This window comes from Podarcis gaigeae, assembly GCF_964106915.1.
Source record: "Podarcis gaigeae genome assembly, chromosome: 2".
Lineage (NCBI taxonomy): Eukaryota > Metazoa > Chordata > Lepidosauria > Squamata > Lacertidae > Podarcis > Podarcis gaigeae.
Genome location: NC_139679.1, coordinates 124,500,172 through 124,525,206, shown reverse-complemented (window position 1 = coordinate 124,525,206; position 25,035 = coordinate 124,500,172). Strand labels below are relative to the sequence as shown.

General features: G+C 46.8%; 2 protein-coding genes and 1 long non-coding RNA gene across 3 annotated transcripts in view; all 3 read left to right on the top strand.

Annotated features, from left to right (window-relative positions):
• The window catches only part of LOC310836670 (uncharacterized protein), a 64,642-nt gene that overhangs the window by 24,999 nt on the left and 14,608 nt on the right, over positions 1–25,035 (top strand). Inside the window, exon 5 of the mRNA XM_083722344.1 lies at positions 11,754–12,686. Coding sequence (XP_083578470.1) covers positions 11,754–12,686 — 933 coding nt within the window. The remainder of the gene's footprint in view (positions 1–11,753; positions 12,687–25,035) is intronic.
• Positions 1,742–11,580, top strand: LOC310839553 (uncharacterized protein; the record flags this gene model as incomplete). Its single annotated transcript, XM_083728189.1, has 5 exons — positions 1,742–2,079; positions 3,789–3,962; positions 10,023–10,100; positions 10,575–11,474; positions 11,567–11,580. The coding sequence occupies exons 2-5, from the start codon at positions 3,830–3,832 to the stop codon at positions 11,578–11,580; spliced, it is 1,125 nt and encodes a 374-aa protein (XP_083584315.1). The 5' UTR covers positions 1,742–2,079; positions 3,789–3,829.
• On the top strand, positions 18,779–19,932 carry LOC310838239. The gene is made up of 2 exons (XR_014560839.1): positions 18,779–19,233; positions 19,656–19,932. It is a non-coding gene; the product is annotated as an uncharacterized lncRNA (long non-coding RNA).

Genomic DNA, 25,035 nt, shown 5'->3' with positions numbered 1-25,035 from the left:
TATACCAAATATAGTAGGTTAGGAATCAACATACATGTTTTTGGATAATAATATCACCTAGACATTAGATAAGCATATATGGAATTGGAATTGTTAACTCTTATAATGATATAGTGTGTTGTTGTTTAGTGTTGTTCAACACTGATCTTTTAAAAAGGAACTAATAATAATAGTAAACAACTGTGAGGTTGGACCCCAACGGACATCTAGTCCCACCCCCTGCAATAAAGAACCCCTGACATTTGGCCTTCCAGCCTCCCTTTGGAAAACCTCCAAAGAAACCAATTCTGACACTGGTGGTTTAAAAACAGATTGGGGAAGGAGCGTTTGCTGACACTGAAGATCCAGAGAATCATTTAATTTAATTTTACTTCTTAACGCAGGAGTGCTGGAAAGGAGACAAATCAAGGGTGTGTGGGGGGGGGGGCATAATAATTAACTCATGCCCAGGTTGGGAAATGCCGCATCAGCCCCACAGCGAAATGGGTGCAGTTTCCCAGCCTCAGTTGTGGCGCCTGTGAAATGGGTATATCACAGTGAGGCTGAATTTAGAGGTGCTTCAAGGTGAAGGAGAAGGGAGGGGAAGGGGGCAGGCTGGGCTTTGCAAAGGGCAGGCCTGGTTTTTATTTTAAGGGTGGGGGTCTCCAGACCCAGGACCTGGAAGACCAGGCTGGCCTCGACCTTCGGGGGCAACTCGGACTCTAGGACTGATTCTTCCAGGCGTCTCCTGGATGGGGGCAGGAACAAAATGGCGGGGCGCTGCTTGAGGGCAGTGGGCATGATTGAGCCTCTGCCCCCAGCCTCCTCCAGGAACCAGAAGCCCAGCTTGGCCACCAGAGGCAAGGTTCTGCCAAATGACGCTCCTGCGAAGAGGAGGAGAAAAAGGGGGGTGGGCTAGATGCCCCCTGGGCGTGATTCTAGGAGCGGAAGGACCTCAGGGGAGCCCCAAATCATTATCATCATCATCAGCAGCAGCAGCAGCATCTGGGTCCGGACCAAGGGGACCCCTCCCCCCTAGCCCAGCCTCCTGTCCTCACAGCAGCCCAACGCCCCATAGAACAGAGCCGTCTGGGTAGAGTGCTTGTGGGCTTGGAGGCTCCATAAGAAGAGCCCTGCTGGATCAGGACCAGGGCCCACCTAGCCCAGCCTCCTGGCAGGAGTTGAAGAGCGTCCTCCCATTCTCCTTCTCCCCCCTTCCAAGGTAGACTGGCTCTGTCCATGGAGGATCCCCTTGGGCATCGCTGGGGACAAAGCAGAGCCAAAGGGGACCATGCTCCCCCCAAGCGAAGAAAGCGGAGGGACTATCCCGGGCCAAATTCCCCTCCCGGATCCTGGCCATGCCGCCCCACCTTCCCCCGCCTGGACTAGATGACCCTCAGGGGTCCCTTCCAACTCCAGAACTCTACGGTTCTCTGAATTCTAAGATTCTGAAGTTGAATCGGAAACAGCGGGAAGGAAGCTGCCTCCAACACTCCTCCCGAATTTGGGAAGGGGGCGGGAGGGAGAGCAGCCAGGTGGGGGCGCCCCATCGGATATTTGTCCCTCCGAGTCTTCCTGCCTGAATGCAGAACCCGACCTTTGTCCCCACGGAAGGTCCCTTTCTGAGTCTGGAGCGAGTTCTCCAAGTGGGGAGTGTTCTGATTGATTGATTTGCATTTAACAGATTCACAGGGGGGTCGAGGGTCATCCAGCCCAACCCTTTGGGATGCCTAAAGTGGGGCTTGAACCCAGAACCCAGCTGAAGCATTATTATTATTTTATTTATACCCCACCCATCTGGGGGCAGGGCACTAAGCTGCTCTCTTCAGGGCCTCTGAGCCGAGAATCACAGAGAACTCTGCACATGCCCCGGACCCCCGGATTCTGGGAGGGAAGGAGGACAGCCAGCCAGCCAGCCGGGGGGCTGTGCTCAGCTTGCGAAGGGTTAAATCCAACAGAGTGGGAGTCCTAGAGAGGACCGGAAGTAGAGAGGCGGGGCGGGTCCTCCAGAGGAGAATCCCCTCCCTCCGTGCCCAGTCCCGTCTTTTCTCTCTTGTCTCCTCCCCGCGCTGCCTCGGTTTCCCTCCTGGGAAGAATCCGGTGAGTCTCCTCCCCTCTCTTCCCCCTTGGGGTGCCCATGGGAGAAGGGGGTCCCGGGGCTGCAGGGGGAGACCCCCAAGTCTGGGAGCAGAGGGTCCTGCCCCCCCATTTCCTCCCTCTAAGCCTGGGAGGGGGCGAGTTTCCAGGGGGTCTGCAGCTCTGCTCTTCCTTGGCATCCTCTTTGGGGAAGGAGGGAGGGGTCGGGGGGGGAGGGCATGCCCAGAATGCCCCTTCCAGTGGAGGAGCCCCTGCCAGGCCGGCCTTTCCCTCTGCCAGAATATTCCTCCTCCAGATCAGCTCAGGTCTCCAGCCCAGAGCCTCAAGGGAAGCCTCTTTGGGCGGGGGCCACGCCTGGGGCCCCTCCGTGGAGAAAAGGGGGGAGCCAGAGGGCTGAGCTGGCTGCACTGGGCTTGCCAGGGTTCAAGGGAACGGAGCTGCCTTCCTTGAGAGGAGAGGATGGAAAGCCGCCTTAAGGACCCCAAGATCTTGTCCTGAAGGGGGTGAGGCAGTACAGGGAGGAGAAGGAGGGGGCTCTGGGTGGCAGGTCTGCCAACTTTTCTCTCTCTGATCCCAGAGGGAGCTTTCAAGGATGTTTCCCATCCCGGAGTTTCTCCGCAGCTGCTTCTATTGCACAATGTTTTATTCGCATTAAACTCATAACTTCCGCAGTGTGTAGGTAAAAGTGGAACTCCCTCCCGCAGGAGCCAGGGATTGGAGAGGCTTTTCTAAAGGGAAATAATCTATACATGGCAAGCATGATTGTGAATAATACTCTCTTAGAAAAATGTAAGATACAGAAGGGGACATTTATTTATGTATTATCAAGAAGAATAAAGCAAGGATGAAAGACACCTACTCCCCACCTTCTGGGACAAAAGAGGGATTATCAGTCATTGTGTGGCTCCTACTACTAACAGGGGACATTGGTGCTATCGCAAAATAGACTAGTTATGTCAAGCTACCCTAAGCCTTTGGGAATCTTGTCACAAGAGGAGCGTAAAGCTCACCTCTGGAGTTTTTGGAGGATATACATGCCTGGTGTTCTTAAGAACACTGCAGATTTAGGACATGTGGAAGATCTATACTTTGATTGCTTCCGTGCCAGGGTGGGGGCCACATTTTGGGACTGGAGACTTGCGAAGATGGTGTATAAGCACAGGCGATATCTAAGGAGGAGAGGTGTATTAGTTTCCTGATATTTCAAAAATGTGGCATCACCGGCTCCTCTGCTTCCACATACAGATTTGGACCCCATGCAACACCTGACAGAGGTGGATACGGCCACAACATCTGTCTGGCTTGTGATGAGAGAGCTCAAAGATTGTGAACAGGGCTCTCCATACAGAGCACCTAGCATGGGGGCACCTACATGTAATATCTACTCTGCTCTTTTCCGCCCATGATCTGGGGTTTCAGTTTTCAAGCTTGGAGACAGGACGGTGACTGGTTTTTTTACCAAGTTCTGTCAGTTATCCCCACTGAGTTCAATGGGATCTACTCTGAGGTCACTACTGTGCAGACCATGCCAGGCTTGCAAGTGGGGTGAGGAGCATACAGAGGAAATTGGAATCACTGGAGATGTTTAGAAATGGGGCTTCTCTTGGGAAGGGGCTGCCCCATTTGTGCTTCTCCAGGGGCAGGAGAATATCTAGGGAAAGAGAATCCCTGCAGGGCCTCTGAGGCTCCCTTTGCTTCTTCCTCTCTCCCAGGACCCTGCAGCTTGTTTTGGCTTCTTGACTGTTCAGGAAGAATGAAAGAGACGGATCCTGCAAAGCTCGTAAGGATGGAAGGGGGAAGATGGACAGTTGACCTGGTCAGGTTGTCTCCTGCATCCCTCCTCACAACCTCTGAGTGTTCCCTCCCAGGGACCTCTGAGAGATCTGGTGAGTTCCAGGGGAGGGGAGATGGGGACATGGATGGAACCGGAGAGGTATTGGGGCTTGTTCAGGATGGCACCATTTTGGGCTCCTCCACCTGCCTGTCTGCACCTTTGACATCTGCAGGCAATTTGAGCTAGGAATACATCACAGCTCCCCGACCACCACAACGTACTGGCAGCTCAAAATATCTAAAACCAGTACCGTGATTGAATGCTCTACAATGTCAGACAACTGACCGATCCTTCAGGCAGTCATGACTCTTGAAAGTAACCTGATCCTGGGCTTCCGATTTGTCTGCGAAGGGAAATGGCAAGGCGGTGTGAGCCATCCGTCTAAAAGACGACTGTTACCGGGGCTTTTGAGCAGTGGGGGTGAGTGCCAGGGTTAGACACCCCCCCCCAAAAAAGTGCCCTACAGGTAGTGGGGTGTCGAGGGGACCAGCCGGGTGTGAAGAGGCTTGCCGTGATTGCCGGAGCCCTGACGCTGTATCGGCAGGTCAGCAAGCACACTACCTGGGGTGTACGAGGCATCCATATCTTTCTGGTATAATTCCTCTGTGTATTCTTGCCACCTCTTCTTCATGTCTTCTGCTTCTGTTAGGTCCTTACCACTTTTGTCTTTTATTATGGTAATCTTTGTACGAAATGTTCCTTTCATATCTCCAATTTTCTTGAACAGACCTCTGGTTTTTCCCATTCTATTGTTTTCCTCTATTTCTTTGCATTGCTCGTTTAAGAAGGCCTTCTTGTCTCTCCTTGCTATTTTTTGGAAATCTGCATTCAATTTCCTGTATTTTTCACTATCTCCCACGCATTTTGCTTGCCTTCTCTCCCCCGCTATTTGTAAGGCCTCGTTGGGCAACCACTTTGCTTTCTTGCATTTCCTTTTCATTGGGATGGTTTTAGTTGCTGCCTCCTGTATAATGTTACGAGCCTCCATCCATAGTTCTTCAGGCACTCTGTCCACCAAATCTAAATCCTTAAACCTGTTCCTCACTTCCACTGTGTATTCATAAGGGATTTGATTTAGATTGTATCTTACTGGCCCAGTGGTTTTTCCTACTTTCTTCCGTTTAAGCTTGAATTTTGCTATAAGAAGCTGATGATCTGAGCCACAGTCAGGTCCAGGTCTTGTTTTTGCTGACTGTATAGAGCTTCTCCATCTTTGGCTGCAGAGAATATAATCAATCTGATTTTGATGCTGCTCATCTGGTGATGTCGATGTGTAGAGTCGTCTCTTGTGTTGTTGGAAAAGCGTGTTTGTGATGACCAGCTTGTTCTCTTGGCAGAACTCTATCAGCCTTTGCCCTGCTTTGTTTGGAACTCTAATATCAAACTTGCCAGTTGTTCCTTGTATCTCTTGAGTCCCTACTTTAGCATTCCAATCCCCTATAATGAGAAGAACATCCTTGTTTGGTGTCATTTCTATAAGGTGTTGTAAGTCATGTTCCACAGGGGGGGATGCATGGGGACAACCGATCTCAGTTATCACGGGTAGGAGGAGGAGTTACGCTAAGACTAGACCATGTCATTACAGAGGGGGCAGGTTTAGTCATTATCTGAGGACTATTCCTGCCTTCGGGTCTGGTCCTGACCGGATGGATACTAGAATCAGCAAGGGATACCCACATGACCTGAAGGTGCTGCTGTGCAATGCCAGGTCAATGATTCATAAGACCACTGCCATCCATGACTTGATCATGGATGGAGGACTTGACCTGGCATGTGTAACAGAGACTTGGTTGGATGAAGCAGATGGGCCTGTCCTTGCCGCTGCTTGTCCACCAGGTTTCTCTTACGTACAGCAACCCAGGTCATGTGGGCGGGGAGGGGGGGGTTGCAGTGATTTTTAGAAAGTCATCAGTTTGCACCAGGCGTCCTATTGGGAAGACCCAGTTTTCCGAGTGCATGTTCTGGAAGTTGGGCAATAGGGGCAGTACAGGATTCCTTTTGGTGTACCGACCTCCCCACTGCACCAAGGATTCCCTGCCCGAGCTGCTTCATGTCGTGGCGGATGTTCTCCTGGAGACACCTAGCTTGGTTGTCCTAGGGGATTTTAACATCCATGCCGACACGACCTTACAAGGGGCCGCTCGGGACTTCGTGGAAAGCATGGCCTCCATGGGGCTGTCCCTAAATAAGTCTGGCCCAACCCATAGCCGCGGACATGCCTTGGACCTGGTGTTTACCTCTATGGATGTTGGTGATCTGACACTAAGTAAAAGCGAAACAAAAGAAGTGCCATGGTCAGATCACTTCCTGGTGCAACTGGACTTCTCTGCGACCCATCCCCTCTGCAGGGAGGTGGGACCAATTCGGATGGTCCGCCCCCGCCACTTAATGGATCCAAATGGTTTCCAGAGAGTGGTAGGGGATGCTTTATCCCATGTTGATGGCCTTTCAGCTGATTCCCTGGTGGCCCGCTGGAATGTGTAGTTAACCAGGGCTATTGACTATTTGGCTCCGAAGCGCCCTCTCCGATTGCATGGAGCCCGGACAGCCCCGTGGTTTTCCACGGATCTGAGGGCAATGAAACAATCATTGAGACGGCTAGAGCGCTGGTGGTGGATAACTCATTCCGAATCTGACTGGACACAGGTTAGAGCTCAATGTCGAGCGTACCAAGTGGCGATAGCGACGGCGAAGAAGAATTTCTTCACCGCCTCTATTGCATCTGCAGAAAACAGCAGCAGGAGACTTTTTCAGGTGGTTCACAATTTAGCGGAACCACCTGCAACATCAGGGCCCAGTACGGGCCACATGTTCTCCTGCAATGATTTTGCAAAGTTTTTTGCAGATAAAATCGCTCAGATTCGGGAAGAAGTAGACTCCACCGTGGGAGCAGGACCGGGGCGGGAGAGTGCTAGAGTTCTGTCTAGTCAAGTTGAGTGGGATCAATTCCAATCTGTTACCTCCGAGGATGTGGACAGGCTGCTTGGACGAGTGAAACCAACCACCTGTCTCCTGGATCCTTGCCCATCCTGGCTTATAAAAGCTAGCCCGGAAGGACTGGGCGATGGGCTTTGTGGGGTGGTGAATGCTTCCCTCTGTGAGGGAGCCTTCCCAGACCCGCTGAAAGAGGCAGTTATTAAACCGCTTCTTAAAAAACCATCTTTAGATGCGGCCACGATGGCCAACTATCGTCCAGGCTCAAATCTTCCATTCTTGGGCAAGGTGATCGAGCAAGCGGTTGCCGAACAATTCCAGGCACGCCTGGAAGAAGCGGACCATTTGGATCCCTTCCAGTCGGGATTCAGGCCTCATCATGGGACTGAAACTGCCTTGGTCGCACTGGTTGATGATCTCCGGCAGGCTAGGGACAAAGGTGAGAGCTGTTTCCTAGTTCTGCTGGATCTCTCAGCGGCGTTTGATACCATCGACCATAACATCCTTCTGGACCGTCTTGAAGGGCTGGGAGCTGGGGGCACTGTCATACAGTGGTTCCGCTCCTTCCTCCTGGGCCGTGTTCAGAAGGTGGTGGTGGGGGATGAGTGTTCAGACCCCTGGGCTCTCACATGTGGGGTGCCTCAGGGTTCTGTCCTCTCCCCCATGCTTTTCAACATTTACATGCAGCCGCTGGGAGAGATCATCAGGAGGTTTGGGCTGGGTGTTCATCAGTATGCGGATGATACCCAGCTCTACCTCTCTTTTAAATCAGAACCAGTGAGGGCGGTGAAGGTCCTGTGTGAGTGTCTGGAGGCGGTTGGAGGATGGATGGCGGCTAACAGATTGAGGTTGAATCCTGACAAGACAGAAGTACTGTTTTTGGGGGACAGGAGGCGGGCAGGTGTGGAGGATTCCCTGGTCCTGAATGGGGTAATTGTGCCCCTGAAGGACCAGGTGCGCAGCCTGGGAGTCATTTTGGACTCACAGCTGTCCATGGAAGCACAGGTCAAATCTGTGTCCAGGGCAGCTGTTTACCAGCTCCATCTGGTACGTGGGCTGAGACCCTATCTGCCTGCGGACTGTCTCGCCAGAGTGGTGCATGCTCTGGTTATCTTCCACTTGGACTACTGTAATGCACTCTACGCGGAGCTACCTTTGAAGGTGACTCGGAAACTACAACTAATCCAGAATGCGGCAGCTAGACTGGTGACTGGGAGCGGCCGCCGAGACCATATAACACCGGTCTTGAAAGACCTACATTGGCTCCCAGTATGTTTCCGAGCACAATTCAAAGTGTTGGTGCTGACCTTTAAAGCCCTAAACGGCCTCCGTCCAGTATACCTGAAGGAGCGTCTCCACCCCCATCATTCTGCCTGGACGCTGAGGTCCAGCGCCGAGGGCCTTCTGGCGGTTCCCTCATTGCGAGAAGCAAATCTACAGGGAACCAGGCAGAGGGCCTTCTCGGTAGTGGCACCCGCCCTGTGGAACGCCCTTCCAGCAGATGTCAAAGTGATAAACAACTACCTGACATTCAGAAGACATCTTAAGGCAGCCCTGTTCAGGGAAGTTTTTAATGTTTGATATTTTACTGTATTTTTGGTTTTTATGGAAGCCGCCCAGAGTGGCTGGGGAGGCCCAGCCAGATGGGCGGGGTATAAATAATAAATTATTATTATTATTATTATTATTATTATTATTATTATTATTATCATAGAATTGGTCAGTTTCAGTTTCTTCAGCACCAGTGGTTGGTGCATAAACCTGGATTACTGTGATGTTAAAAGGTCTGCCTTAGATTTGTATCGAGATCATTCTATCATTTTTGAGATTGCATCTCAGTACAGCTTTCGCCACTCTTTTGTTGACTATGAGGGCCACTCCATTTCTTTTACGGGCTTCTTGCCCACAGTAGTAAATATGATGGTCATTCGAACTGAATTTGCCCATTCCTGTCCATTTTTGTTCACTGATGCCCAGGATGTCAATATTTATTCCTGCCATCTCATTTTTGACCACATCCAACTTACCAAGGTTCACGGTTCTTACATTCCAGGTTCCTATGCAATATTTTTCTTTACAGCATTGGACTTTCCTTTCGCTTCCAGGCATATACGCAACTGAGCGACCTTTCGGCTTTGGCCCAGCTGCTTCATCAGCTCTGAATATACTTGTACTTGTCCTCCGTTCTTCCTCAGTAGCATGTTGGACGCCTTCCGACCTGAGGGGCTCATCTTCCAGTGTCATAACTTTTATACAGTGGTGCCCCGCAAGACGAACGCCTCGCAAGATGGAAAACCCGCTAGACGAAAGGGTTTTCCGTTTTGGAGGCGCTTCGCAAAACGAATTTTCCTATGGGCTTGCGAGTTCCTGCGGGTTTTTTCCCCTTCCCCCTTTTTCTAAATCGCTAAGCCGCTTATCAGCTGATCCGATAAGCCGCTAATAGCGCTAATCCGCTAAGCCGTCAATGCGCTTGCTTCGCAAGACGAAAAAACCGCTAGACGAAGAGACTTGCGGAATAGATTAATTTCGTCTTGCGAGGCACCACTGTATGCCTGTTGTCTTTCTCCATGGAGTTTTCTTGGCAGGGATACTCGAGTTGGCTTGCCGGTTCCTGCTCCAGGTGGATCACGTTTGGTCAAAACTCTCCACTATGACCTGTTCATCTTGGGTGGCCCTGTACGGCATAGCTCATAGCTTCTCTGAGTTATTCAAGCCCCTTCGCCACGGCAAGGCAGTGATCCATGAAGGGGGGAATAACTTTTTATTTGCTTTTAAAAACAAGGATCATAGGACTAATATACAAATATGTAGACCAAGTATCTCTAGCATATGGTTCACCATTAGTGGTCAGTGTATGAGTTCTGGGTTCCTGAATTGGTTTAAATTGAAAGAAAAAAAGGGAAACAGGAGAGAACAGAGAAGATTCAACATAGCATAGCTGAATGCCTAGTCAGGAGCTCTTGCGGCTGTTGTGTTTAGATTAAGAGTGAGTTAGTCACTTTTCCTCTTTTGTCACCAATGAAACAATACAGAGTTAGTCTACTCTTGAAAATGGGAGTGGGGTTCAAACTGAAGAGAGTGATTTAGGTATAAATTAAAATTTAGACCAAATTTAGATTGAGGCAACAGCTGGTGGGGAGTGTGCAGGTGAAGGTGAATGTTGCTGTTTGTTTCACAGACAATTTGCTGGATCTTGACCAGAGAGCTCTGCGTAAGGAAGTCAAGGAGGAGAATCGTGGGATCATGGACCCTCTTGGTAACGCTTCCTGTTGGATCATAATATCTGTTCTGAAATTAAGCAAGTAACTTTGAAAGTCCATACATACCTCTATGTGATGAACCTTCACTATTTAGATGGAGACCAACAGCATTTGGGATTCTAACATCCCCACCATGAAGCCTGAATGGAGGGATATCCACTGTTTTCTCTGCAATTTTTTCCCTTCTAGTCATGCCTTTTAAAGCAATGACCAGGTTGTCTGAACTGCCCAGGCCTTCTTAAATGTCAGCCTCAGAGCTTTAAGGGAAATTGGAGATGGAGTGGATTCCAGGATTGAGCCAAACAAAATCTATCCCAGATAAAAACTAAGCAATATGTCAGTTAATACCAGCGAACAGTGAAAACTATAGTAAGGGCTCACATCTAACCCCCTTCAGTTCCTCCTCTATCACGAGCATTCATTAACTTTGTTCTTCCTGAGGCTCTAATTAGCTTTTCTCTTAATTGTAGATGGTGATGAATTGGAAGGGAAGACCAAGGGGGACCACAACAGAATTCACATAGCAGAGAAGTCAGATAAATATACAAAGTGCGGAGAGAACATCTGCCAGAGCCCCCAGTCCACCTCACATCAAGGAAAGAGCTTTGTTCGGAGGGATAGAATCTCTTCACATGAAAGAACTAACAGCGGAGAGAAATTGTATCAGTGCAGAGAATGTGGGAAGAGCTTCAGTCACCGTCAGAATCTCACTTGCCATCAAAGAATTCATACAGGGGAGAAACCCTTTCAGTGCCTTGAGTGTGGAAAGAGCTTTCGTCACAGTTCCAGTCTCACTTCCCATCAAGGAATTCATACAGGGGAGAAACCCTATCAGTGCTTAGAATGCGGAAAGAGCTTTAATCGAAAGGATGGTCTCAGTATTCATCAAAGAATTCATACAGGGGAGAAACCCTTTCAATGCCTTGAGTGTGGAAAGAGCTTTCGTCACAGTTCCGGTCTCACTTCCCATCAAGGAATTCATAAAGGGGAGAAACCCTATCAGTGCTTAGAATGCGGAAAGAGCTTTAATCAGAAGGGTGGTCTCAGTATCCATCAAAGAATTCATACAGGGGAGAAACCTTTTCAATGCCTTGAGTGTGGAAAGAGCTTTCGTCACAGTTCCAGTCTCACTTCCCATCAAAGAATTCATACAGGGACGAAACCCTATCAATGCTTAGAATGCGGAAAGAGCTTCAGTCAAAGTTGCAATCTAAATTCTCATCAAAGAGTCCATACACGGGAGAAACCCTATCAGTGCTTGAAATGTGGGAAGAGCTTCAGTCACAGAGAGATGCTCACTTGCCATCAAATAATTCATACAGGGGAGAAACCCTATCAGTGCTTGGAATGTGGAAAGCGCTTTAGTCAAAGTGCACATCTCACTTCCCATCAAATAATTCATACAGGGAAGAAACCCTATCAGTGCTTGGAATGTGGAAAGAGCTTTCGTCAGAGGGTGCAGCTCACTTCCCATAACAGAATTCATACAGGGGAGAAACCCCATCAGTGCTTGGAATGTGGAAAGAGCTTTCGTCAGAGATGTAATCTCACTTCCCATCAAAGAGTCCATACAGGCGAGAAACCATACCAGTGCTTGGAATGTGGAAAGAGCTTTCGTCAGAGAGGTGATCTCACTTCCCATCAAAGAGTCCATACAGGCGAGAAACCATATCCATGCCTGGAATGTGGAAAGAGCTTCGGGCATATGCAGTCTCTTAGTTTGCATCAAAAACTTCATACGGGGGAGAAACCCTATCAGTGCTTTGAATGTGGAAAGAGCTTCAGTCAGGGGGCCCATCTCACTTCCCATCAAAGAATTCATACAGGGGAGAAACCATATCAATGCTTAAAATGTGGGAAGAGCTTCAGTCTCAGACACAGTCTCACTTTGCACCAAAGAATTCATACAGGGGAGAAACCATATCAGTGCTTAAAATGTGGGAAGAGCTTCAGTCTCAGACACAGTCTCACTTTGCACCAAAGAATTCATACAGGGGAGAAACCATATCAGTGTTTGGAATGTGGAAGGAGCTTCCGGGAGCGGGCCAAGCTCACTTTGCACCAAAGAATTCATACAGGAAGGAAACCCTATCAGTGCTTGGAATGTGGAAAGAGCTTCACCTGGAAGAACAGTCTCACTTTCCATCAAAGAATTCATACAGGGGAGAAACCCTTTCAATGCCTTGAGTGTTTAAAGACCTTTCGTCACAGTTCCAGTCTCAATTCCCATCAAAGAATTCATACAGGGAAGGAACCCTATCAATGCTTAGAATGCGGAGAGAGCTTCAGTCAAAGTTCCAATCTAACTATGGACCATAGAGTTCACACAGGGGAGAAACCCGATCAGTGCTTGGAATGTGGAAAGAGCTTTCGTCAGAGAGGTTATCTCACTTCCCATCAAAGAGTCCTTACAGGCAAGAAACCATATCCATGCCTGGAATGTGGAAAGAGCTTCAGGTATATGCAGAGTCTTAGTTTGCATCAAAAACTTCATACGGGGGAGAAACCCTATCAGTGCTTTGAATGTGGAAAGAGCTTCAGCCAGGGGGCCCATCTCACTTCCCATCAAAGAATTCATACAGGTGAGAAACCATATCAGTGCTTGGAATGTGGAAAGAGCTTTCGTCAGAGAGGTATTCTCACTTCCCATCTAAGAGTCCATACAGGGGAGAAACCATATCAGTGCTTGGGATGTGGAAAGCGCTTTAGTCAAAGTGCACATCTCACTTCCCATCAAAGAGTCCATACAGGCGAGAAACCATATCAGTGCTTGGAATGTGGAAAAAGCTTCACTAAGAGGATGCAGCTTACTTCCCATCACAGAAGTCATACAGAGGGAAAACCAAAAAAGAAAAATAATAACGCAAACAGATCATATGACACACACTGAGCTCACATCCGGTGCTCAATACGGACAATGGACTGCCCCTTTCTTGCCATGGCAATAGTCACACACATCCTGTTTGGCTTTGCAGCCACAAGCAGCTGACTTAGCTGCTTCTTGCTGCCGCATTGCTTCTTTATAGTAACATACTCCCCCTAAAGAATCAATGCGTGCAGCGAGCAAAGCGTCATCCATAGAAGAAAACAAACAGTTGTTATATGTATAACACTCCCCTGTTGTTTCAGTTCCACCCTTGGAACTACCCGCCATTGGTTTCACCAATGTACCTCTCTGGTTGTGTGACTTCCAAGGAATGAGTGCATCTGCATTACCTTGGTTAGCAACTCTCTGTTGTGCCTTTGTCTCTGACTCAGACACAGCTTCAATTTGACCTTGGTCATTTACAACAGCAACACATGCAATAGCTAGGTTAGCAAACTCCTTTGAATACCTCTTGGGTGGTACACCCTTCGTTGCTCTCTCAGACCTACGTAAGAGGTGCTGCTTTCCCTTGGTTTCTGGTTCAGCCTCTGAACTCTCTGGAGAACCAGTACTAAGCTTAATCAGTGGTTCATCCTCCTCTTCTGAGGGTCTAGTCATTATGTGAGATTTCCTCTCAATGACTGACAACTGAGCTGTCTGAGCTATCGCTGTCATCATCAGTACTACTGAACTCAATAAGATCAAACTCATCATCATCATCATCATCATCAGAATCATCATCATCTCCTGTGGGAAATGTGTGAACAATCACTCTCTCCTGTTCAGGAGCACTCTCTAGAAATTTTGTGAGAATCACCTGACCAGATTCAGTCAAAATTACTCTGTAGAGACCCTTTTCATAACCCACAAAAATGCCTCTGGCATTCTTTACCTCACCTGGAGCTTCTGTCCTCACATGAGACCCAAAAACCTTGAAATGGGCAACAGAAGGTTTTCTGTGGAACAGTTTCTCAAAAGGAGAACTTCCCAACTCTTTTGAAAACTTTCTCAACCACGTATAAGTAAATGACATTAGCGACTCAGCCCAGTACTCATGTGGCAGATGCGAACTAAGCAATTGTGCATGCATTCCCTTTTGCAATTCTTTGTTCACCCTAACACAGACACATTTCTTCCAAGCTTCTTCAGAACTAGCAATTTTGTGTCTTATCCCTTTCTTCTTCAGGAACCTCTGGAAATCCTGTAAAAGAAAAATTGGCTTCTCATCTGTGCAAAGACAATCTATGTCAGCATCATGCTTATTTTTGACTTTGTCACAAAACTCTTTAAACCTTTCTAAGGCGTCTTTTGGTCTCTCCAAAAGATAAATCCAGACAAAACCTGTGAAAGAATCAACACATATTAGGTAATATTTTGCATTGCCTCTAGAAGGTGCTAGAGAAGAAGAAGAAGAAGAGTTTGGATTTGATATCCCGCCTTTCACTCCCTTTAAGGAGTCTCAAAGCGGCTAACATTCTCCTTTCCCTTCCTCCCCCACAACAAACACTCTGTGAGGTGAGTGGGGCTGAGAGACTTCAGAGAAGCGTGACTGGCCCAAGGTCACCCAGCAGCTGCATGTGGAGGAGCGGAGACGCGAACCCGGTTCCCCAGATTATGAGACTACCGCTCTTAACCACTACACCACACTGGCTCTCCAATCACATCAGCATACACCCGCTGAAATGCCCTGTTGACCCTCGAGGTGACCTGGTTGGCGTTCTTCTAAGCTACACCTGCAAAAGAGATCATGTTAGAATTACAATTCATGTAATCACTTTGATCAAAAGTCAACAAATACAGTCCATCTTTCTCTTTGGCAGAAAGATACAACTCTCCATCTTTGTAGATCTCGCAGTTCTTATCATCATAGGACAGTTTTAGTCCCTTCTTGGCAATTTGCGAAACGCTGAGCAGATTGTACTTCAACTCTGGAACCAAATAAACATTGTTTATAGTCAAGTTCAGACTTTTAAGATACACAGTCCCAATTCCGGTGGCTTCCAGCTCTTGACCGTTGGCTTGTTGTACAGCGAAGCTTTGCTTCTTAAACGACGAAAATAGCTGTCTGTTTGGGGACATATGAACCGTTGCTCCCGTGTCTATGACAAAAGCGTTCTCCACCTCTGGCTTGGTTCCTTTCGACATCAAGGCCTTTGCAGTCTTTGCCTTTGAGACGGTATGACTTTTGCCTGACGCCTCAGACTTTGTGGAGCTTCCCTTGGCTCCTTTGTTCTGACGTGGCTTCTTGCAGTTCCGCTGAAGATGCCCAGTTTGTCCACAATTGTAACATTGGACAACGTTCAAAGCTACAGCATTTTCTCCAGTAGCAACAGCAGTAGGGGTGTCAGAACTCCGTTCCTGTCTCCCCCTGTCCTTGACCTCCAGGGCGGCAAGTCTGTCCTGTTCATTCAGAACGACGGCAAAGACCCTCTCCGAAGTCAATTCATTCGCTGGGAGGTACCCCACCTGACTGGCAACGGTTTTGTAAGTCCGATTCAGGCTGTTTATCACCATGAAGCAAAACACTTCCTCCTGCAGACGGAAATTACGTTCCACCATCTGTTGACGCAGATATTTCATTTCCGTCAGGTGCGCTTGAACATCTCCATCAGGCGCAAGCCTCAGGTTGGTCAGCTTCTCAAAATACAGCAACGCTGAAGAACCTGCATCTCTCTGATGTGTCCTTCTCAGCGTGTCCCAAACATCTTTCACGTGCTCTAAATTCTGTATATGGATAAGCTGAGAGTCTGACACACACAGAATTATAGCCGTTCTGGCCTTCACATCCTGTGACTCCCAAGCACGCGTTGGTGCTGCTGGAATGGGGTTCTCAATCACCCCAAACAATCTCTGATTCTGCAGCAGAGCCTTCATCTTAATAGACCAAGATGCATAATTGTCATTGGTCAGGAGGGATGGAGAAGGCAAACTTCCCTTCTTTGCATCCATTTTGAGTCCTTTCATTAACTCTCAAACACAAGCCTCTAAAATCCAAAAGCTGGTTTGTTTACACTCTTGTGCACCTGGCAGCTCTGACACTGGCTGCGTTGGAATGTTTCTTCCAAGGGTTCGTGAGAGCCTAAGTCAAAACAAACTTTGTTTTTGCCTCTGAGGCACAGCCTGACTGTGCAGCTCTCTCGAGTAACTGGCCGGCGTTGCTTAGCAACAGTGCATTCCTTTCCTTGGACAGGAAACCACAAGAATGTCTGGAATGCAGGCCTCTTCTCACTGGAGCTGTTTTCCCAAACGCTGCTCCCCGTGAAGCAGAGAATGAATCAATCTGCATTCACACTTTTAAGCCTGAAAACCTCATACCTTTGGGCTCCGTGGCTTGGCTGTCAGCTTCGTCTGGTCAGCTTCTGGCTGCAGAGGGATTAGCCCCTCACTTCAGGCTTTCATGGAGCGATGAATACAGTAGCTCTGCTACTCTTTTGATGCAGAGGTCGATGGATCGAAACCATCCTCTGCTACCAATTGTTGGAATTCTGCCTTGGTCAGAGGGATGTGCCAGTCTTCCAGGCACCGGCTGAATTCCTTTCTGACCTCCCCCCTGCGACTCCCGGCAAGAAAACAGACGAGGTCCGTTCCGGCGATTTTTCCCAGGCTGTGAGAAAAACACACCACTGCTTCTCCTCCTCCCTGCTCCCCAGGGAGGGGAATCAGACTCGGACAGAAACGTATTTACATGTCTTTATTTCTGTCTCTCACAGCCATACAGATAAAGATGTCTGCACTCTTCGAACAACAGAGAATCTCACTCAACTCCTCCCATGTACATCCTGTACAGATCATATGACATACACTGAGCTCACATCCGGTGCTCAATACGGACAATGGACTGCCCCTTTCTTGCCATGGCAATAGTCACACACATCCTGTTTGGCTTTGCAGCCACAAGCAGCTGACTTAGCTGCTTCTTGCTGCCGCATTGCTTCTTTATAGTAACAAAAAAGACACGACACAGGACTTCCGGGTCAGCGCAAACGGCTAATGGCGGATTCCCTCCGAGCTCCGGAGGGAATCGGCTCTGCTGAAGATGGGTCTTGCCGTGCTGGCGACACGGGGACCCTTAGAAACCGCAGGCGCGGAAGCCTGCAGACTTGGTGACTCAGTGGGCACCTTAAGCGCCCCCCCGACCCACGAAGAGCCTTTTTAAAGGCTACGGAGAGGGTACGGAGAGTGGCGTGGTGCTGAGAGTAAACCGCTACTTCAGTGGAGCGAAGCCGCGAGCCATGGCCGGAGAGCGCTGACTTTCTTCCCAAAATTTGGGCTGGATAACAAACAACCCGTGAGTAGAGTGGAATTTGGACTTTTTAAAAAAAATACCTTTGAATTCGGTACGATCGGGGGATGTGCTAAAGGGAAGTCCGCACCCCCCCTACTTACAAACGATCTTAAGCAAGGAACGGAGAATTAAGGTGGAAAGATTACTGTTTTTACGATGTTAAAGGTTTTTTCATAAATTTGACAGAAGAAGTTTTTGTGCTGGAGAGAAAGGGAGGAATTTTGGAACTTTGTGTGTAATTCCCCCCCCCCCCCAAACCCGGGAGTGTCCTGTTTGTGTGCCAGAGGAAAAAGAGAAAGGAGTTTGACAGCTGTCAAAGTAGCTGTCAAACGGGTGGATAAAGTTAAGAACCTTGTTACTTAATAACTCTCTGAACTAAAGGTGATACATCTGAACTGAGGTGGTTGGAAACAAAGTAGTGATAACAACAAAGTAACAGACTGTTGGAAAAGGACTATCAAGTAATTGAAAGCCCCCTAGGGGGAATTAGAGACATTACAATGGCTGCAGAGGGAAAATTACTGGCAGAGATAGAAAAAATGTTCTTTCTCGTGGGAATCCTGCAAGAGCAGAGTACGGCTATGAGCAAAGCACTTACGACCTTGAATTCGAAAACAAATAACTCTGCTGAATGCATAAAGGATATGACTGATAAAAAACCTGCAGCTGAGCAAGAAGAGATGCTTTTGGAATTGACAGAGAGGAAAGAAGGAGTGGAGACACTACAGGTGGAAAACACCAATCAGGAGCCTACATTGTTAGAGTATAAAGAAGAAGACCTTTGGATTACAAATCTGCGAAAGATGAGAAAGAAGAAGAGGGAAGTCCCTGGAGTACTTGGAATATTAGAACTAAAAAGAATAAAGCAACATGATCAGGACTTTCCTCTTGACTATGGAAAAGTAGCTGACCTTTTGCAGCAACCACTTTTAAACATTCTGGATAAAAGAAAATTTGATGTGACTCTGACTGAACTCCTTCGGGGTCTGAGGACCAAGAAAAAGGACTACCAATATAATTGGCAGAGAGGGACTAACAGAGAATTGAAGGCCTCGGACGTGAGGAATCTGGGCTGAGAACTGTTCTTTTTCTGTTTTTTTGGACATTTGTTTGGGAAGGGACAGAAACCGGGGCAGGGAGGGGGGAGAGAATAGAATTTTAAAATGTTATGATTTGCTTATTTGGTTAATGTGACCTATAATTAATATAATAAGGGGAGAAATTTGTGGAAGGGAAGCTAGATCGACCTTAAAAAAAGAAATTAATGATTATAAGAGAATTGGATAAGTTGAATATGGACAAGCAAAAAGAACTAAGTTTTAAAAGTAATAATAATATCTTTAAGATGTTAGGTAAGAACTTGCTGAACTAACTATCGGAATTGGGATGTATGAAGAGGGGGTGGGGGGAAGTCAATGAAAGAGGGTAAAGAAAGTTAGGGTATGAAATTGTATATGTATTGTTTTTGTTTTTGTGTGTGTGTCTGTTGTTATAAAATGTAAAAATCTAATAAAAATTATTTTTTTAAAAAAAGACACGACACAATCTTGTTAAAGTCAATATAAAAGTAGTTTACTCACTCATTCAGTTCACAGATGCATCCCTGAAAGCAGACTTAGGTTACAAAAGTGTCTTAACTATATGAACTATCCCATAAGGGAGTTAGTCCCAAGTGATTGCAATTGAGCTGTCACTTCTCCTAACATATAGAAAGACAAAATGGAGAAAAAGTTCAGAACATGGAGGACATGTGCTCCTCTACCCAGAATAGGCCACACCTACTTCAAGTTACATGTAGTAGAAGTCTGTCCCAGCTCAGGAGGAAACAGGAAGTTTTCTCCTGAGTAGTAGAAAACATCACCAAACATGTCCACTGTAGAAATGTACTTGACTGCTATAAGTTTCACATCCCACAGGAAGGGTGCCTGGGTGTCATCTGGTCCTGCCCCCTGCAAGTCAGGAATCTCGTCCAAGACAGGTGGCCATCCAACCTCTGCTTTAAAAACTCCATGGAAGGAGAGTCCAGCACCTACCAAGGGAGTCTGTTCCACTCTGGAAGAACTCTTCCTGTCCTAAAGTATTTCCTGAGGTTTAGCTGGAATCTCCTTTCTTGTAACTTGAAGCCATTGCTCCATCCTGAACATCTTGCTCCATCCTGCAGGTGACAGCCCTTTCATAACATGTATACGTTGTAGAAAATAAACAATTCCATAAAACTGCATTTGGGTGATTCTGATTTCTTTTAAGCCTATGGCCTAGCTTAATTGAAAAGGCCTGTGCCTGCCTACCTTTGATGGAACAGAACAAGCTGCTTTTAGGTATTGTATGTAGCAAATGTCTGTTCCAGAACCCTGAAAAGAATAAAGTCAGAGTTGTATGCATGAAAAGAGAACCAGCCAGGCATGGCAATCGTGATTCATCTTGAACTGTTTTGTAGATGGATGAAAGAGGACGTTGGAAGACATTTAGTGATTAGGAATATTAGCCAAAGTCTTAAAAAAGAAAGACACAAAAAAATAGTTCTATATGATATTATGACCAGGGCTTATCTGAAGAGCCAAATCATTTTGGTTAGTTCAGGATGATGACATTGGGTTGCAACTATTAAGATTGCTGCGATCCTTTGATTGGTGAATAGGAATGATGTGCAATTTGCCATTCCATAAAAAAACAACAACCCCTAGAATAAAATATAAATTACTTATTGATCGGAGAAAGAGAGGCGGATTTGACCTATGTGACCTGGAATTAAATCATGGTGCAGCAGCTCTGACCTGCTTAAAGGAGTGGATTATGTTAAAGGAAACTGATGAGTTAGATCTGGAGGACGTAGGCACTCGATTAGGATGGTATGCATACCTAATAGATGGAAAGGATAGAGTCCACAAGGGTTTTCTGGACCATATTATAAGGAAATCATTGTATAAAATATGGATGTATATAAAGGGATCCTAGAACCCCAAACTGTTGGATTTAAGCAGGTTTTTTGCACAGCCTGCTATGATTTCTGGCCACCCTTCACACTTGCCTGTGCCACTGGACTTGAGCCAGTGTGGTGTAGTGGTTAAGAGCGGAAGTCTCGTAATCTGGGGAACCGGTTTCGCGTCTTCGCTCCTCCACATGCAGCTGCTGGGTGACCTTGGGCCAGTCATGCTTCTTTGAAGTCTCTCAGCCCCACTCACCTCACAGAGTGTTTGTTGTGGGGGAGGAAGGGAAAGGAGAATGTTAGCCGCTTTGAGACTCCTTAAAGGGAGTGAAAGTTGTTGTTGTTTAGTCGTTTAGTTGTGTCCGACTCTTCGTGACCCCATGGACCAGAGAACGCCAGGCACCTCTGTCCTCCACTGCCTCCCGCAGTTTGGTCAAACTCATGCTGGTAACCTCGAAAACACTATCCAACCATCTCGTCCTCTGTCGTCCCCTTTTCCTTGTGCCCTCCATCTTTCCCAACATCAGGGTCTTCTCCAGGGAGTCTTCTCTTCTCATGAGGTGGCCAAAGTACTGGAGCCTCAGCTTCACAATCTGTCCTTCCAGTGAGCACTCAGGGTTGATTTCCTTCAGTATGGAGAGGTTTGATCTTCTTGCAGTCCATGGGACTCTCAAGAGTCTCCTCCAGCACCAGAATTCAAAAGCATCAATTCTTCGGCGATCAGCCTTCTTTATGGTCCAGCTCTCACTTCCATACATCACTACTGGGAAAACCATATCTTTAACTATACGAACCTTTATTGGCAAGGTGATGTCTCTACTTCTCAAGATGCTGTCTAGGCCTGTCATTGCCCTTCTCCCAAGAAGCAGGCGTCTTTTAATTTCGTGGCTGCTGTCACCATCTGCAGTGATCATTGAGCCCAAGAAAGTAAAATCTCTCACTACCTCCATTTCTTCCCCTTCTATTTGCCAGGAGGTGATGGGACCAGTGGCCATGATCTTCGTTTTTTTGATGTTGAGCTTCAGACCATATTTTGCGCTCTCCTCTTTCACCCTCATTAAAATGTTCTTTAATTCCTCCTCACTTTCTGCCATCAAGGTTGTGTCATCTGCATATCTGAGGTTGTTGATATTTCTTCCGGCAATCTTAATTCCGGCTAGGGATTCATCCAGCCCAGCCTTTCGCATGATGAATTCTGCATATAAGTTAAATAAGCAGGGAGACAAAATACAGCCTTGTCGTACTCCTTTCCCAATTTTGAACCAATCAGTTGTTCCATATCCAGTTCTAACTGTAGCTTCTTGTCCCACATAGAGATTTCTCAGGAGACAGATGAGGTGATCTGGCACTCCCATTTCTCTAAGAACTTGCCATAGTTTGCCGTGGTCGACACAGTCAAAGGCTTTTGCATAGTCAATGAAGCAGAAGTAGATGTCTTTCTGGAACTCTCTAGCTTTCTCCATAATCCAGCGCATGTTTGCAATTTGGTCTCTGGTTCCTCTGCCTCTTCTAAATCCAGCTTGCACTTCTGGGAGTTCTCGGTCCACATACTGCTTGAGCCTTCCTTGTAGAATTTTAAGCATAACCTTGCTAGCGTGTGAAATGAGTGCAATTGTGCGGTAGTTGGAGCATTCTTTGGCACTGCCCTTCTTTGGGATTGGGATGTAGACTGATCTTCTCCAATCTTCTGGCCACTGCTGAGTTTTCCAAACTTGCTGGCATATTGAGTGTAGCACCTTAACAGCATCATCTTTTAAAATTTTAAATAGTTCAGCTGGAATACCATCACTTCCACTGGCCTTGTTATTTGCAGTGCTTCCTAAGGCCCATTTGACTTCACTTTCCAGGATGTCTGGCTCAAGGTCAGCAACCACACTACCTGGGGTATACGAGACATCCATTTCTTTCTGGTATAATTCCTCTGTGTATTCTTGCCACCTCTTCTTGATGTCTTCTGCTTCTGTTAGGTCCTTTCCACTTTTGTCCTTTATTATGGAAATTTTTGTACGAAATGTTCCTTTCATATCTCCAATTTTCTTGAACAGATCTCTGGTTCTTCCCATTCTATTGCTTTCCTCTATTTCTTTGCATTGCTCGTTTAAGAAGGTCTTCTTGTCTCTCCTTGCTATTCTTTGGAAATCTGCATTCAAATTCCTATATCTTTCACCATCTCCCTCGCATTTTGCTTGCCTTCTCTCCCCCGCTATTTGTAAGGCCTCATTGGACAGCCACTTTGCTTTCTTGCATTTCCTTTTCATTGGGATGGTTTTCGTTGCTGCCTCCTGTATAATGTTACGAGCCTCCATCCATAGTTCTTCAGGCACTCTGTCCACCAAATCTAAATCCTTAAACCTGTTCCTCACTTCCACTGTGTATTCATAAGGGATTTGACTTAGATTGTATCTTACCGGCTCAGTGGTTTTTCCTACTTTCTTCAGTGTAAGCTTGAATTTTGCTATAAGAAGCTGATGATCTGAGCCACAGTCAGCTCCAGGTCTTGTTTTTGCTGACTGTATAGAGCTTCTCCATCTTTGGCTGCAGAGAATATAATCAATCTGATTTTGATGCTGCCCATCTGGTGATGTCGATGTGTAGAGTCGTCTCTTGTGTTGTTGGAAAAGCGTGTTTGTGATGACCAGCTTGTTTTCTTGACAGAACTCTATTAGCCTTTGCCCTGCTTCGTTTTGATCCCCAAGGCCAAACTTGCCAGTTGTTCCTTTTATCTCTTGACTCCCTACTTTAGCATTCCAATCCCCTATAATGAGAAGAACATCCTTCTTTGGTGTCACTTCTATAAGGTCTTGTAAGTCTTCATAGAATTGGTCAATTTCAGTTTCTTCAGCACAAGTAGTTGGTGCATAAACTTGGATTACTGTGATGTTAAAAGGTCTGCCTTGGATTCGTATCGAGATCATTCTATCATTTTTGAGATTGCATCCCAGTACAGCTTTCGCCACTCTTTTGTTGACTATGAGGGCCACTCCATTTCTTTTACGGGTTTCTTGCCCACAGTAGTAGATATGATGGTCATCCGAACTGAATTCACCCATTCCCGTCCATTTTAGTTCACTGATGCCCAGGATGTCAATATTTATTCTTGCCATCTCATTTTTTACCACCTCCAACTTACCCAGGTTCATGGTTCTTACATTCCAGGTTCCTATGCAATATTTTTCTTTACAGCATTGGACTTTCCTTTCGCTTCCAGGCATATCCGCAACTGAGTGTCCTTTCGGCTTTGGCCCAGCCGCTTCATCAGCTTTGGATCTACTTGTACTTGCCCTCCGCTCTTCCCCAGTAGCATGTTGGACGCCTTCCGACCTGAGGGGCTCATCTTCCAGCGTCATATCTTTTATATGCCTGTTGTCTTTGTCCATGGAGTTTTCTTGGCAGGGATACTGGAGTGGCTTGCCGGTTCCTCCTCCAGGTGGATCACGTTTGGTCAAAACTCTCCACTATGACCTGTCCATCTTGGGTGGCCCTGCACGGCATAGCTCATAGCTTCTCTGAGTTATTCAAGCCCCTTCGCCATGGCAAGGCAGTGATCCATGAAGGGGAAAGGGAGTGAAAGGCGGGATATCAAATCCAAACTCCTCCTCCTCCTCCTCCTCCTCCTCTTCTTCTTCTTCTTCTTCTTCTTCTTCTTCTTCTTCTTCCCAGTTTCAAGCAGAGTATTGCAGCAGTGGTGTGCCTTGTGTAGGTGCAATAAATAACAGGTCCATACACCGGCTTCTTTCTGATCTAAAGAAGCTTTAGGTAAAGATAAAGGGACCCTTGACCCTTAGTTCCAGTCCAGGCTGACGACTCTGGGGTTGCGGCGATCATCTCGCTTTATTGGCTGAGGGAGCCGTGTACAGCTTCCGGGTCATGTGGCCAGCAGGACTAAGCCACACCTCTCAGAAGGCAGGCTGTTTAACCCTGTAAGTTCTGATTCTCAGAAAAACACCTTGGTGGACCTCACCTTAGAAATCATGACCGTAAAGAGAAAGAATATGAATAACAACTGGGCAGCATATAAGGATTACTGGGAAAGGAAAATAATAAACTTAAATTGAAAAAAATATAAGGAAGTTAGGAGATATTTGAACAATTGGCTGCAGTTCTTTAAATTAATCAGAGATTGGCAAAAGATAAACAAAAGGGATTTGAGAAAGAAATTTCAAGATTGGATGAGTACTTAATCTAATCTAAAAGTAAACATATTTCCAAACTATATGATTTGCTCCTAGAATGTGAGGTAAAAGAGGAGCAAGTGAAGACAGAGAATTCAGAACATGATTAGAGTGAAAGGAGAGTAAAGTAAAGAGAGATTAAAGAAATAATGAAATGCGTTTAAGTCAATTGGAAAAATAAAGTAGCGTAACAAGAATGGCTGGAAGAAGAAGAGTTTGGATTTGATATCCCGCTTTATCACTACTCGAAGGAGTCTCGAAGCGGCTAACATTCTCCTTTCCCTTCCTCCCCCACAACAAACAGTGAGGTGGAGGAGCGGGGAAGCGAATCCGGTTCCCCAGATTACGAGTCTACCGCTCTTAACCACTACACCACACTGGCTCAAGTCACCTTGCGGCTGTTCATGTGGGGTAGGTGTGTTTGTATGTATAGTATAGGTAAGTATAATATAGAGTAATGTTAGGTATGCTTTATGTTAGGAAATAAGGTATTGTTTACAGAGTGGTACCTCGGGTTAAGAACTTAATTCGTTCCGGAGGTCCGTTCTGAACCTGAAACTGTTCTTAACCTGAAGCACAACTTTAGCTAATGGGGCCTCCTGCTGCCGCCGCGCCGCCGGAACACAATTTCTGTTCTCATCCTGAAGGAAAGTTCTTAACCTGAGGTACTATTTCTGGGTTA